Raw genomic sequence first — 16,543 nt, 5'->3', positions numbered from 1 at the left:
CCTTAACCACTTGTGTGGATATACCTCCCTTCCATTGCGGTTGGCTGGGTTCAATCCACCTCCGCTTTCACCCACCAAAGCCTTCACCTGCTTGGTCCTTCTCTTTGCCATGCCTCACCTTCAATCACCTCGAAAAATCGGTGGAATAGACTCCCAATTGTTCACCTCTAGAATTCCTTATAATGAAACCCAATCCACCTTTAGGTTCAACCAGATGCATCCGGTTGCTTCACATATTCCCTTGGGGGGCCTCTGTATTTTGCATTTCTTTGCTTCCATTGCTATTGAAGGGCGAGAGATGTACTTGGTTACATACCTCGGCTTGGGCCTCGCTCTCGCTCATCTTGTGGGGGTTTGTTTCCCTTGGAGTTATTCATTTCTTGTAGCCATGTTGCCAACATCAGGCTGCTGCCCCCTCGATCCTTGCTTTTCACCGGCCAATTCAACTTCATCCAATCCATAACATAAAGCCGGTTGTGGTGCTTTGGTGGGGGGCTGGGGTAGAGCCGCCATCCGATCTGCAACGGGCACTCCAAATGTGATCCTGGACTCCTCAATTTGCCCACATCTTTGCGTCGCATCTCTCGGTGCCTCTTCTTTTAGATTTACTCCGGTGCTAGTGCAAATGCGCTCTCCTGCTTCTCACCTTTGGAGGGGCATTGCAGCCCAAACATTCCTCCACAATTGGCGGGATATTACTCACTATGCTCTTCTTGTTCATGCTCCTTGGTTACATAAGTGGTGATATCTGATTTTGTTGAGTAAACCCCATTCTTACTTGGACCCCAAACTTGATGATCTTCCAATTGAACAAACCCAATTTGATTTTCAAAATTTCTTTTGAATCATCGGATGGGTACTCCCAAACCGCTCTCCATTGTCTTGTCTCTTGATCAATAAGCTCATGCACTTTGGTTGTGTGTTCTTTCCCTAAAATCCTGGTGTTGACTTTAAAATTCCAATTGCTTTCACCCACGTCCTCCCACACATCAATAGTTCCCCGAGCCAACAATCCAGCACCGTTTTTCACCTCTCTTCCAATCATCCTCCTCTCCATGCCCAAGGGGGTTCCCATGGGCTTGTGAATCTTGGAAGTCGGTTTGTTTGCCGTAGCTCTCCTTCTTGCCAAATTCTCCATGCCTCTCCCAACATAGCTCTTTTGGGTGGGGTCCCTACCGGCTCTATCCTTGCTTTGCTCTTTTGCTCCATGAAACCCAACGTGCATTCTTATCTTCCTTGTCACCCCAATAGATTGCTATCTTGCTTTACTTTTGTGTGAGCCTCCGAGCTTAAATGAGTGCGGCATAATTTTGCATAGAAAGAGCAACCGATTTGATCATAACTTCTTTTCCCCCTTGATGGCTTCTTTCTCCAACCTTGCGCTTTACTTTCTACCTTCTCATTTATTTCTTTAAACAATTCCACTTTGGATATGCCTTCTGTGGCGCCCTGTATTTCTTCGCCCGGGGAATCTTTAGTCCTTGCAAACCATCTCCATTTCAAGGGGTATTGGGGTGTACCTTGTTTTGTTGTACTTGTCCACTTGCTTTACAATATACCTCCAAACATTCCTTCAAATTATGCACTTCCTTCACTTTGACTTCGAGAAGATAATACTATCATCTCAAATATGTGGGTGGGTTGACTTCTATTTCGTTCGAACTCCATTAATAATATCTGCTTCTCTAGCCTCATTAGCATGCACTCAACACTTGTGAACCGCCAAGGGCGGGTGTGGTCTCCTTGTCTTCCCTCTGTGGTTTGGGGGTTGGGGTACTCCATTCAGAATTTGATGGAACGACTTAGACACGACATAATCAGCCCCACCCACCTTCCGGACCAAGCGGGGTCTTCTCTATTTTCCATTCCTGCGGTCATATGCTTTCATCATATCTAATTTGATGCCATGTGCGTTTCTTCCCCTTCTTTTGTGCCCATTAATGAGGTCCCGAGCCTTCTTATTTCTTCTTCCGGGGGCTTGTTCATTTCTTCATTCACCCCCTGGGGGGCGTAATGCCATATTTAGCTCTCCCATCCACACTCGCTGAATATTGTTGAATATCTGTCTTGAATCTCCTGAGAAACTTCACCCATGTTGTCAGTCCACTTCCCATCCATTCTCCTCGTTTTTAATTCTATTCGTCTTCTTCTCGCATGTGTTGATGAGTATCGTGTATTCCTATCGCCTTCGGCCCGTGGTTTGGATCTTTGGCCAAAACTTCCTCTCTCTCGTATTCTTCAGCTGATGTTGAATCTCACTTTCTCTTTTCTGTTTATGGGGAAGGAGGCAATCTTGCGTTCTTCAGCTCAGCCAATAACTTTGCAATTTCTCTTGAATATTCCCAAATGTCACCTTGTTCCATCTAGAAAATATCTGTTTGCAATTTGTACTTTTTTGTTTGAGAATATCAGCAGCAGAACCCCTACCCTTCACCCCCGCCTGCTTTGCATCTCATTCTCCTGGTGGTCAAACCACTACTTCACCGGGTCGGTTCCTTTCTGCACAAATCCATTCGTATCCATCCATATAGGATAGTGGTCTGAACCCACTGCTGCTTTCACTTTTACCAGAGTATCTGGGAATTTCTCCACTTTTCAAGAATTTGATGCTTTAATGTTATTTTTTGTAAATTGAGGCTTCTAGATTGAAAGGAACTGTGGGCCAGCGAAAAGGAAAGATTCGAAGCAGGGGGGGGGGGGGGGGGGGGTTCGTGATCCACGGCATCGTTACCATATCTTTCCTACTTTTCTTAGATGGCGTGATACACATGACAGCTTTCTTTCCGCGTGAATTCTACGCTTTACGCGTTTAAAAAGTATGCATGAGGAAGGCGTTACCGATGGATATGGCGGTAGTCGTTATCGTCAACACGTGTCGACAATCCATGAGTTTCAAAAAGTAAACTAGCGTTTAATAGATAACCACCGTCCACCTCTTTTTCAGCAAGAAACATGGCAACGTCTTCTCCACGTTAGTCTCTTTCCTAAGCCGTCGATCTCCAACGATTGCTTCATCACTATCCGTCCATTCGTTTTAGGGTTTCTATAAATTAGGGCATTCGTCTTTCTCTTCATTCATCGCTCGGTGTCCAGCCCTCTTTCTCTCCGTAATGTAGATCTGTTTTGTTCCCTTCACCTGTTTCTTTTTTTTTCCTCCTTCAGTTCATTTCTTCGGATCCGTTTCGATCTCTTCGCCGTTTTTTGGAAGTCGATTTCTTATCCTTATTTCCTGAGTTCTCCTTGATTTTGATTTTTAATAGCTTTAATAGGAGGATGATGGAAGTATCGTTTTTTTCGATCTGCCCTGGATCTGTTCGACTGCTGGTGTCTGAAGCTGTTCCCGGTGGATCTGTGCGGGGAGAAGGTCTTTCTTGGTAGTTAGTGGTTCCCTCTGTTGTTTATTAGACTATGCAGTCTTTTCTATTCCCTTTTTTTCTCTTGTGGAATTTGTTTTGCAGGATCTATGGTCTTTCGGTTAACGCGGATCGATGTCTGGATTGGAGTTCGCTGATGTCTAGGCGGTAACTTCCTGCTGAGGTGGTGGTATGTTCCTTCGATTTGTCCCATGTCGGCATGAATGATGGTGGTTGAAGAAGTAGCAAGGTAGATGTTCTGAATATTGTAATTCGTAGCGCAGCAAAGCTGCCGCGAGATGCAGTAACAGAAGATTGGAGGAGAGGGGCGTAAGGTTGTTGAATGATGTAAAAAGATCGGAAGGTAGTCAAGTGCAGGTGTTGTCAGCGGACCTTTGCCATGTTGGGTGCGCTCGCATGGCAGGTCAAGAATAATAATAAAAATTCCTCTTTTTTGGTCGGGGAGATCGCACGGGTTTCAAGCCCGGGGTCTCTCCTTTGGTGTGCTGGCTCTGTTTCTTTTCTTTCCTTTTGCTCTCTCCCTGTTAATCAACCAGTGGACTCTCCTGATGCGTTAAACTCGATGACATAGGGATGCTTGCCAACTTTTTTCAACAGCAACTGGACGAAGAATCGTTGAGGTAAACACGGTGAAGTAAATCTAATTAACATTTAAACTTATTCACGATCTGGCGAAAAAATTTGAATTCTGTTACTGTTTTCCGAATATTTCATGAAATCAGGATCTTCCATACGCAGGTTCAATTCGGTAATTCTATGCCTCATCTGACCTAACATTAAATTTTCCGTTCTCAGCAGATTTGTCTTAAATTTAGCTTAATTTAGCATTGCTCTGAATTTGTTTCAGTTCCAATTTGTTAAATTCCAGATCTCGTCTATTACATTTTGAATGTTTTTCGTTTGCAACATTTTTGTTCTAAAGTTGGCTTTTTTAGTATTCTTCTGATTATGTTTTGGGCAATTGCCTCACTTTTTTTGGGGTAACAATCCTTGTCAACCTGAACTGTAATCATGGGGGGAAGGGCATTTTGGTGGTCTCTCAAAGACCTTTGTTGTCTCTGTAATTTATGTAGCAGTATGGTATAGATTGTTTACTTGTTGGTCGATGTATTTTCCGAGCCTGGATTGTATGTAATCTGCTTTTACAGTTTTCGGCTGGGAACCAATCAAGTCAAGTCTCATAGTGGATTTTAATTTCTGGAATTTGACTGTTAAAATCTGAAGAAGCTGTTGTGGTGCGTAATATCTGTCTTAGGTGCTGATGTTGAAGAGCGTCAGAGTGAGGTGGAGCTGGCGATTGTTGTCTGACAGGATCTGCCTAAAGGAAATTTGTGGAATTGATCAGCGGTGTGTTCAGATTATGATATAGTTATGTTGTTACTTCCACTGAACTAGCTGAACATTGGTTTTTTATTGCTTCGTCAGAACTCTGGATTTTTTTAATTATGTTCGAAGTTTTCATTAGGGTCTTGCCTCTTTAGTATAAGTTCATATGTTGTCAAAAGTGAAGAGAAAGTAGTCGAAGAAGAGAAATTATGGAGTTTGTTTACGTATCTTAGTATTAGTAAGGGCATCACTGTGTTAATATTTGATTTTGAGCTGTAGATTGTTTGTTGTATTTAATCAGGTTTTTATGTTATGGTGATGACATGAGATGTATATGTTTTGTACGATTTAAATTTTAATTTCGGCACTTAGAAGTTCCTCTAATATTCTTATTATAGTAGAACATAACTTTTTCAGCGCATCCCTTTTTCTTAGTGTTTGCAGTGTGACCTTGAAGCAGGGCACTCTTTTTATTTCAATTCGCTGTTAGAATTATATTTGCAACTCTCTTAGCGTTCCGTCAATTCTGAGCTATTCAAACTGTTCCACTTGGAATTAGTAGTTAATTTACTAAAAGCTTCTTGTTCACATGTTTGTTGGGATTGATCCTTAGCTCAAGAGATGGAAGAGCACTTGATCCATGGTATGGTGAGAGAGGATGATGGTTCGAATCCATCAGGATCAGAGTCAAATAATTTGAAAGGAATTGAAGCATTAAATACTTGATAATGGATGTTTGTTTTTTATGGCAGCTGTTAGTTCTTTTTCGCCGTTTATCTTTAAGCTGAAGCACTTCGAATGATATCTCTGTTTGTTTCTGTTACTTTACAGTTCCTTTTTCCTTAAATCTTTCACAAATTTCTCTGGTTTCTTATTTGTTTTTTCGAGATAATCATTGAATCTTAAGTGCACTTTACTTGGAAGTTTTGGATACAGATAATTTGAAAGCAGAATTGGTGGTTGCAGAAAAATTGCACCTGTAAATACAGGTTAGCATCTTACATCTTGGTGTTGTTCCCTGTTTAATGCCTGTAAAAGCTGTGAACATTGCGTGGACATTGAATGTTTTTTTTTTTTGGTAGAAGAATTTATTAGAAGTGGAGAAGGTGTGAAGTATTAACATGTGATGATGACATTAATAACAGATGAAAAATCTATTTCTCTAAGTCTCCAAATGAGAACATTTCATGTATCTATTAGACGAATGGAGGAAAAACATAATGGTTTAGATTTAAAAAATAAAGGAAATATTTAAAGTTATAATAATTAGAGGCATTAAATTGATAAATCATCAATTATGAAGATTTAATTTGAGTTTATGCTGGTAAAATAAATGATAAGAGGTTATTTACCTAATAAGATATTTATGAAAATGTGTAGAGAATGTCAGAAAGACCTTTATTGATATAGAAAAAAGATTATGATGAAATTTTTAAAGTGTTAATTTGGCAAGTACTAGAGATAAGAAGAGTTGAAGCACCGTTCGGCAATATATCGCCCCAATGACACGACTTCCCCAGCGACACGATATTTACTATATATTGGCGATCTATGGCCCTGTGTCGGTGATGTATCGTCGAAAAATTGGCAATATATTGCTACATTCGCCATATGTAATAGCATTTCATTTGTTTTTTGCCGATTTTTCTTTCGCTTTTTGCCAAACTGACATAATGCCTCTAAAAGCTTCAGGGAAACATCGAACCCCTACCAAAAAGTCGGCCGACTTTTGGCGACATGTCGCCAGAGTCTCCGTGTCATGAGGGTCCGACACGGCGACACGGGTCGATATGAGAGAAAAGAAAGCTTCATTTCATATTTAGAGAAGTGAAATCCTATGACTTCAGTAGTGTTGTAAGATATTGGGGATGGGATAAAGCCTTTCTTTCGAGGCGATCTTCGCAGATGTTGACAGACGGTTCGAATCAAGGTTTGGAGGTGAAAGACGTTAATGCTAAACGTATTCCCCCGCAGAGTGAGGCTCCCTTCAACATATTAATAGGGGTTTACTTCGGAAAGCATGTTACCAGCTGAAGGCAGTTAACACAGGGGTTTTGGGTGGCTACAACTGTAGTTTAGAAACTTGGGTACGAGACAAAAGTTGGGTTAAGACAAGATTCAAAGTCCAACGCTTTGGACTAAGACTTTGAGGCAAGGGGCGAAAATGCTAGACTGAAAGAAGTAGTTCCGAGAGAATCAAGGAAAGCTTCTTCAACAGCCACGGGTCGATATGTCGGACTTGGTTGCAAGTACAAATGTGGACTTAGTTAAAGATATGTATGATGATTCAGTAACAAATGTAAGAACAGTGAAGGAAAAAAGTAATGAATTTTTAATTATAGTCAAGCTACATTAATGATCAATTTGAAATCTATATTTATTTGCACTTATAATGGATGAATTAATGAAAAACACTTAGGACAAGTTCTTTTGTATATGTTTTTTGTTGATGATATTGTACTGATAGAAGAGACTCAAGCAGGGATTAATACCAAGTTAGAATTATGGAGAGTAACTTTAAAATAAAGAGGTTTTAAATTAAGTAGAATGAGACCGTATATGTAGTTTGTAATTTTTGTCAATAATCGAATAGACAATGAAATGATGAATTTTGACGATAAGAAGATTCTTCAAAGTAATTGTTTAGGTAACTTGAATCAATCATAAATAAAAAAAATACTTTTATTAAAAAATGCCTAACATAAACAAATACTTTCATACTTCACAATTTGAAAATAAATAATGAGAGTGTTTTATATACTTGATCATTTAAAAAAAACTCCAATAATTCTTAAACTAAAACCTAGATAATTACACTTTGGTCCACTAGGTTTAAAGTAGACCTTCAAATGGATAGTTGAAATTTGCCTCTAAATTCGTTCGAATCTGAAATTTTTTTTACTGAAAAATATCCATATCCATTTGATAAGCAATCGGATTCGGATTTGGATAATTGTTTATCGGATTCAATAAAATATCCGGATAAAAATTTATCTTGTTAGAATAAAGTACAAAACAGAAAAAATGTTGATAATCCGATTCGAAAACGGTGGTAATCGAAAAATCAGAAATTAACAAAAATGACAATTGAGAATCAATAATCGTATAGTTTATTCGAATATGGTTATTATCGGATATTTGATAAAGTTCCGAAGTCAGATGCCTTTCGAAATTTTCTAGATTTAAAATGTGAATTTGCTAATCGTTTTCGGATAGTAGTATATTTAAGCCGAATCCAATAAACAAGTTGAACCAAACGACCACAAAACCAAACCGTTTTTTATTTGTCAAGATGTCGAACCATAAGCAAATGCGCGCGAGCACTGAAGTTGAACCCGGCTTCGTGGCCCCTGCGCGAGCGCTTTGTGTCCTGAAGTCTACTTCGACACTGCGAAAAAGAATCAGTGTTGAAGGACTTCGAAGCTGCTCACTCCTGCAAGCTTTGGAAGCGCGAGATCTCATGGATTTCTCCCCTCATAAATTGCTGGTTGCTGATTTGGAAAGAGAAACTGGAGATGGGGAAAAAAATGGAAACTGGGTTTTCAGAAGACGAAGAGGAGAACAAGTGGAAGGAGATTCAGATTTGGTAAGTGCTTTTTCCATTCTTGCTTTCTTTTTTCTTTCTGGGTAGGTTAGTTTCATGCGTTCTCACACAGCTTTTTATCGACGCAATCTTTAATGAGGATATATACGATCCATTGTTGAAATTTTGTTTTCCCTGATCGATTTTCCTTGTGAAATGAGATTCAGAGCCAAGAAATCAAGAGTGGAACGTAGGTCTTCCTCCGTCGTGACCATTCCCGAAAGAACGCTGATGGAATCCTCTCAGAATCAAGGGTTTCACAGTTTCAATACCCACTCATCCTTTGCTTTCAACGATCCTTCTAATGCCGATGTCATTCTCCGTCTACACACTGAACCCATCAACAATTCCCCGTCATCCTCCCTCTCCGAGTTTTCTCCCGGTGATCATGGTGATCTCCAGCTTTACCTCCACTCCAGTGTTCTTCAGAGATCCAAATACTTCGCAACTATTCTGTCTGGTAGATGGAAAACTAACTCCAGTTCTGTCGATTCGAATAATTCAACTAGGCTTTACGCTCTCAATTTGAAGGTTACATCGACGATTGGATCTTTCACTACTTACTTTACGGTCCTTCAACTCTTTTACGCCGTTGATTTCTCCACCGCTTTTGGCAGTGCATCCGATGCGCTTTCCATCCTTTCTGTCGCTCTTGAGATTCTTTTTGAGGATTGTGTGGAGGCTTGCGTTCGTTACCTCAAGGTTGTTCCATGGACTGAAGAAGAAGAAAAGAGGGTTTCAGGTTTTGTTCCCCTTCTTCGACCTGAGGAATCTGAAGATCTTCTTGCTAGGCTTTCGCCCGCTGGTGCTTCGTCTGAGGACATGCTTTATGGTTTGATTGTCGCTGCCATCCCCAATCACTCCAATATGGAATTGGTGAAACCTTTTGTGGCGAAGTTTTTGAGGAGCTTTCCTGTAAAGTCTTCTGTGAAAGGTGCATTGGATCGGGCGTTCCAAGAAACTCTGAAACTTGTGAAAGAGTCATTGCAGATGTATTTGGGTCCTTTTAGAGTCTCTCGCAGTCCAGCGGCACCTCATCCGAGGGTCAATAACCACACTGCAATGATAAATGCAAAACATCTTCAGTGGCTTCTTGAGATAATGGTTGAGTTGAGAGTGGCTGATAGTGCTTTAAAAGAGTGGACTGACGATGATTCTTCTTTGCTGAAGGCGTTTCAGGATGATTTGTCCAGGAATATTCCACAGGAGCTCTCAGCTTCCATTCTCCAATGCATCTGCAGACTTACTAACGCAATTCTTGGTGGTTTGATTTTGCCATCTATGCAGGTATGTAGTAGGATTATGTTGTTATCCTGTGTGATTATTCTATTTGCTCTCTTATTTGCAGTATCTTTAACTCATGATTATCTTGGGTTATAAAATGGCACATTAGGAGCTACGAATTGAATCTTTAACTTCATGCATCGAATTTTGATTCATGTTAGTTATTAGAATGAACACCGAAGATGAATGACAATGGAGCAAGTTGACACAGATATTTAACATGGTTTGCAGAGCATTATAATGTGTTAGGTTCACAGGCAATGACATTTCACTTTGTAATGGGCAAAAGTTGCAAAGAAAATGTCTCAAGAACACCCAAAACGGCACTGCAATCTCTCAACCAGAAACCTCAAATCTTAGACTTGTGTTCCAAAATGACGAGTAAAGAATATAAATACTCCTCTATCGCACTGACCCAGCTGGGCAGGTCATACTGTACTCACCCCCAATGAGATAAGTTGTAGAATAGGCCATCTGCTACTATATAGATCTCAAAAAAAAGTCACATTCTGACTATCACCAAAGTAAGTCGAAGCATGCAAGGATTTGAGATGTAAATAATGTTAGTTACATGTGGAATGCTATTTAGCCTTGAGTTGTTGGACGGGGAAAGAAATATTAGTCATCAAATTCTTCTTAGCTTTTTCACTTCTCTTTTGCAGTTGTTTTTTGTTCTGGATGTCGTATTGGTGTATTCACGGGACATACATATTAGTTTGGCATAAATACTTGGAAATAATAATGATGATCAATTGTAGGTTATAATCTCAAGCTGATTGAAAATTTGGTTTGTACTGTTCATGTAGCATAAAGAAACTCAATTTTGGTGACTTGAGGAGAAGGGCTTCGTTGATTAATTGGTATTAAAGCCCAAACTCGAGCAAATTTCTCTTTGGGATTCTTCACTTTCCCCACCATTTCTGCTTCCTTCCTTCCTTCCTTCCTTTGCCATTGATGTTCTATTGTTATCGCAACATATTTCCACTAAAACTCCTGTCCACAGAAATCCCAGCCTAACTTACCCTTTCCATTACATTTTTTTTTCCTGGGGTTTTTTTTTTTTTTTGGGGGGGGGGGGGTTTTGAGAAGAGACACGTCACCCAACTCCTGTAAGAATACAAATATAGGAAAGACAAGCCACCATCAACCTTTCCTTTCTTGGTTGCTCTAGATTAAACCCTCTACCACTAACCCAAACCACCCCCTCCCCCACCACAAAACAATGGAAAAGAAAATTCTGTGAACCCAACCTCTACCACATTTTTCCCTCCTGCAACTTCATCCATCGTGCTATGTTCCAGCAGATTCTGGAACAAAAAGATAAGAGAGATATCCCTAACCCTCTGCTCTAGCCTAACCAATCTCATTCTTCCTGATTCCCCTTGATAGAATCCCTGTTGCTCAGCCCCTCCCGTTCCCCCATGAAAACCTTCCCATTCTAATGAGAGTCTCAAACCCTCACCACACTGATGTCTGGTTTTTTGTTGTGTGCCTGTGAATAGACCTTGCTACTTTAAGAACTATTGGGTACAAATGGTTCTCTCTTTTACCTTTTCCTTTTTCTTTTTAATTTCCTTGCCTATTCTATTTTCCGAATGTGCCCTCTACATTTTATTCTTATTCATTTTTGTCTTTCTTGTATTTTCTTCCAATACCTTGCCTCACCCATTGTTACACATGCATCACACTTCTTGTCTTCATTTAGTTTGCAGCCCAATTAATTATTATTATTCCCATGCTTTTATGGGTTTCACTCTATTTACAGGATCATGATCAGCTGTTTGATTTGAATTTGTAAGTCTAACTGTTGTTGGCAATATGTCTTAAGTGTTCTGTATTACCCTGTTGTGTGACCGCCTGTAGTTGTAGACCTTTCGAGAGGTGGTGTTTATCCCACTACTGACACCTGGTCTGAGATTTTGTTTGAACTTTGAACAATTGATCTAATTGTTCCAACAATGTGGAGAGATAGTGTAGTTTCTCAAGCCAATCAAGCCATATCTGCGACGTAGAACTACTTGCCAGTAGGGCAGATGAGTAACTCAGGCTACTAAACGTCTAAGCTATTGAAGCTGTTTGTTCCAAGCCAAAAGAAGCAGTACCAGTGATATAGCCTCTAGAACGACTAGTACTTTCTAACAGAAGATGAGAAGACAGTGGATCAGGTTGCAATGAGACGCATAGTAGTTGCAACAGAAGACAAGAATACCACAGATCAGATACCTACAGAATCCAAATCAGTGAGAATTATTCTCCATCATGAGTTTGTTTTTCCCTATGACTTCCCTAACATGGATGCAACCTGAAAGGATCGCACTTCGAATATTCTTCAAGTTGCAAACATGGAACAGATAGCCTTTCTGTGGGTGGTCTTAATATTTGGTTCTACAAACTTATGAACATCAGGGAAGTGATGCAACACAGCCTTGGACTGACCGGAATCTGTTTGAGAACCCAAATCAAGGTGAACCGTGGATGCAGTAAGAAATTTCATTTCCTAGTGCTCAACTGATTTGCTGAAAATTTGGATGATGAATGGAAGATGCCTAATTTAGGATATTGAAACATAAATTTAGATACTAAAGACTAGTCCTACTGAGTAGTAATGGCGATTCTTTTCTTTTCTTTTTTTAAATGATTTTCAATTGGCTGGCTTCTAAACCTTTTTATGTATTGCAGGATAGGGTGAAACTTATCAAGGATTGGTTGCCAGTGGTCATTGTTTGCAAAGACAAAGGCATGCCCTCATTTTTAAGTTACAAATCACTGTACCAGCAATTGGAAGAGGAATTCTTGACAATTGTCTCCACACTTTCGTTGTCAGATGCACTGGTGTTACTCCCTCAATTTCTTAGTTTTTACAGCCAAAATGTTGTGGACTGCCCGCATATGTTCTCGGCCTTGAATACCTGGTTCCGTAGGGTAAATCGACCAAACAAAGATGACATCATCGATTCAAATTGATGGGATGCCCATGTTCCCTGCAAGTGGCAACTTGCAATAATTGTTATGTAGGACAGGAAGAAATTGGAAATACCGTGCATGACTTGCATAATTTAGCAATGTTAGTAAAGCTAGCTTGTATGATACTGTTCTGTATAGGGTTTTTTGGCTTTCGTAGAACATTAGATACTGTTTGTTGAAGGTTATTGACAAATGTTCTGAAATTGGTTTCCCTTCTTGCAGAACATTGATTCCCTTTATTTGGTTGATGGCACAATTTTGGATCATGTATTAGTGGATTGGATAGCATGGTTGAAGTTTATTGATAGATGATCTGTAATGGGTTTCCATTCTTGCAGAGTATTGATTGCCTTTATTTAGTTGATGGCACAATTTTGGTCGTGTGTTCATGGATTTTGAATGTCAATCTTAGTCAATTTTATGGGCATTTTTGAAGATTACTGACAGATGATCTGAGATAGATTTCCCCTTTTACAGAGTATTGATTGCCTTTTTCAGTTCATGCCTCATCTTAAGGTCATGCATGGTTGATGAAATTTTAATGGTCAATGTTCGTGAACTATATAGCAATCAACCTCCATATGCTTAAGGGGTGTATGTAGGTGCACTGAGACTCCTGGACTGAAATTTAGTTTGTCAGCAAGATATGTTTATGAACCATTTTACTATTATTTTCTGTGATCCATGTTGCTAACTAAGCGCATCAAGTTCAGATATTTTCTGGTTATGTACATCAGGAATAGGGCAATTGAATCAGGTTGCAGAGAAACCAGAAGAACAATCCTATAGGCCTTGGAAGCTTGTCTCTTTTCATCTTGGACACTGAAACCCTGTTATTAACTAGGCTCTGTTTCTGTTGCTTTGAAACAGAGTGTATATTCAAATAGCCCAGATTTCTGCTAGTCAGATCAGTTCCGGTTAATAAATCCAAACTGAAATCAGCATGGATAGATTTCATCACTGGTTTGGAGAATGCTGATTTCAAACCCTGCAACTATAGGTTCTGTATCTAAGGTGTATAGTTACTAATTTTCAGAAAATTAATATATAAAACAAAAAGAATTCATACATTTTTTTTCCCGGTTAGAAAAAGAAAAAAAAAAAAAAAAATTCATACAAGGAGAGATTTTTTTTTGGGTAATGAATGCGTAGAGAGATTTCACATTCCTCTATAGAAAACTGACAATCTCCACAAAATGATATAATCCCTTCATCCACCTCTTTTTGATGGAATTCCAATTAACTAGATTTTTTGCTGCTCTCTCTGAACTCACTATGTTTCACCATCCTTGTACAGGCCATCTACGATCTTGATCAGGCAGCCAAGATGGAAGTCTCTTCTTTTTCTTCTCCCCCAGTTTCAAAGAACCTACTACGGTTGCAGCATCTTCTTTGATGATGTTGCTCCGGTCACCATTTCCATTCTTTGAGAAGATCCAACTTATACAAACCCAGATTCGCTTCTTCTTCGTTTCCCATGACTGTTCAGTGCTCAATTCAATCTCATCAAATCCCATGGACTGAGAGATCCTCTCATAAGCTGCAATTCTATCGCAGTCATTAGAAATGGCTTCCGATAAGAGTATAGAACTGTTGCATCTACCCACCATCAACACTGAATCCATTACTTGAAGTCTGAGACTTCTGCCTTCTTACTATTCTAGACTCGAGATGAAGGACAGAAGAAGAGAAGATTGAAAGCTTTTTATTTCAACGTGTGTTGTCTGTTTCTGTGTTTGACTTGGGTTCTCCATTAGAGTGTTCGACGTGAACTCCACTGCAGTAGGGATATCCACTGGTACTAGTTTAGTAATTAGGGAGTCAAATTTCAATGGATGTTGCAAGGAAGTTGGGTGAGAAGTTAGAAATCTCAGTTCAGAAAAACGCTTCACAGGCTGGCATGAATCTATTAGCTATCTGGTTTCTGGCATTCTTATTTATGATAATAATTATTTGAAGAAGTTCTGACCCTTCTATCATCAAAGAGTTGTTCTCGGATTTTGCTTCTCTTACATTCTTCCACTAAACATATAGAGGATTGGGCTCCCACTACATGAAACGAATCAATGAAAACACACAAAAGATCAATTTTGCTGACAAAATCTTCATTTTGCTTATTTATAATGTAGCAAGAGATTGTGAGCAAATAAGAGGATCCAAGGATATCAACACTTTCTAATTTTTTTTTGGGTATTTTAAGTTTTTTTTTTTTTTGGTATAAAACTCTTTCATTCAAGGAACCGAGACAAACACGTGGGGATATTCACAGAGTCATCCAGCCACGGAGTGGTATTAGGCCATGATGTCGAGCTCGGAATTGACAAAGCCACCTTTGCTAGTTTATCGGCCACAACATTGGCCATCCTAGGAATATAAGTAAAATTACAACTCACAAAATGAGATGCCAAGAAGAGAACATCAGAAATCAGTGGTTGTGTAGATAGAGGACCAGTCTTGTTAGTATCCCTCAATAATGAAATCAGTTCCTTGCTATCAGCTTCGACTACCACATTAAGAAAGCCCCTATCTTTTAAGTTTTCTATGTGCTCACTTTCTGTAAGCAATAATCTCTTAATTTAGAGTGTATGGAATTTGGATTCTTTATCCATAGGAGTAGAGGATTGTATTTTCCTCACACTCCACTACATGTAAAGATTGATCTACATCTGAATATTGATAAGGTAGACCAAAAGTGGACATCTTTCCTAAATATATGATGAAGAATTGTGAGAGAAACAAAGTCGTGGGTACGATTTGGCTTCAGTGTTGCGCATTGCAACACTAAGCTACGAATGATCCAAATTTAAAGTGGTGGTCTCGACCACCCATCTTGTTTTTTCTTTTTTATTTTGGTTTCAATGGTGTAATTCAATAGGTGGGGAACAAACAAACAAGTGGCCACCAGAATTCATCCACCCCATTCCCCATTCGCAGCTTAGTGCTGCGGAATTATCATGCAACATGAAGTAATTTCCGTCGTAGGTAGAGAATCCCAATAAAAGAGTTTGAGCATTTAGAATTTTATGATGCTTAATATTACATCAAATCACCTTAGATGAAAGGGTTTTCTTCATATTATTCAAATTCTGAATTATCCTTAATACTCCACATTTAATCCCAGTTTTCCAAACCAATTTCATAGACTTAAAATGACTTCTATAAGAGAAATTGGAGGAAGATTTCATAATAGTTAACTAGGTAGCTGTAATTTTTTTTTTTTTTTTGGGCAGAACTAGGTACCTGTATTCCTTTAAAAAATAGGTAGCTGATGAGGAAATGCTTATTGAATTCAGCCCTAGCAACTACATAAATAAAATAAAAAACTACATAAATTAAGGAAAAGAAAATATCATTTTAACGTATACCCCTTTTTCTAAGAGACACTTGAGGCTTTTTATAGCTTTTTATTTGAAAAAATAAATAAAAAACACTCAACATATGTTCATAAATAAATAAGCAATTGTTTGGATGCGTTTGGATACTGGTGGTTTTGCATTGGAGTTGACTCTACTCCGTTATCTCTTCGACAGGACAAAGGTATGTGCTCTAGTCACATTTTCCCACTACACTATAAAAATATGATTCATTTTGTCAGTATTTAAAGATGAGTTTCACGTTTATTATGCAGTAGAAAAGTATGAGAAAAGTACACATCTCTATCTATTAGGATAAAGGGTCCAGACTCCAAAAATTTCGAGACACATTCGCGTTTGGCTTCAGTGCTGTGTAATTAATGTACAACACTGAGCTGCCTATGGTCGGGATCAATTCTGGTCCCACTTTTTTTTTTTTTTTTTTAACAACTGAAAACCCAAAACCCAAAAAAAAAAGGTGAATCTCAACTACCACTTTAAATCCCGATAGTAGACAGCTCAGTGCTACGCATTAATTGCACAGCACTGAAGCACGACCACACATTCATACTTTGAATGTCAATAGCCCCAAACACATTCATACTTTGAATGGCATGTTAGTTTCAAGAAATGAAGCCATAGAGATCGAGATTCTATTA

General features: G+C 39.0%; 1 protein-coding gene across 2 annotated transcripts; it reads left to right on the top strand.

The window, feature by feature from the left end:
* Positions 1 to 7,953: 7,953 nt before the first annotated feature.
* LOC149015250 (BTB/POZ domain-containing protein At3g05675-like) lies at positions 7,954 to 14,232 on the top strand. Of its 2 annotated transcripts, XM_089155186.1 has the most exons (3): positions 7,954 to 8,286; positions 8,451 to 9,570; positions 12,247 to 14,232. In XM_089155186.1, exons 2-3 carry the CDS (start codon positions 8,515 to 8,517, stop codon positions 12,529 to 12,531), a joined length of 1,341 nt encoding a protein of 446 aa, XP_089011312.1. In that variant the 5' UTR covers positions 7,954 to 8,286; positions 8,451 to 8,514; the 3' UTR covers positions 12,532 to 14,232. The 2 variants fall into 2 exon arrangements, with proteins under 2 accessions (XP_089011312.1, XP_089011311.1); XM_089155185.1 differs by lacking the exon at positions 7,954 to 8,286 and having other exon boundaries at positions 8,304 to 9,570.
* The last annotated feature ends 2,311 nt before the right edge of the window (positions 14,233 to 16,543 follow it).

Source organism: Hakea prostrata, chromosome 5, assembly GCF_041222555.1.
Source record: "Hakea prostrata isolate BN-2017 chromosome 5, UWA_Hpros_2, whole genome shotgun sequence".
NCBI classification, from domain to species: domain Eukaryota; kingdom Viridiplantae; phylum Streptophyta; class Magnoliopsida; order Proteales; family Proteaceae; genus Hakea; species Hakea prostrata.
The sequence above is the reverse complement of the archived record's forward strand: the minus strand, read 5'-3'. Positions and strand labels throughout refer to the sequence as shown.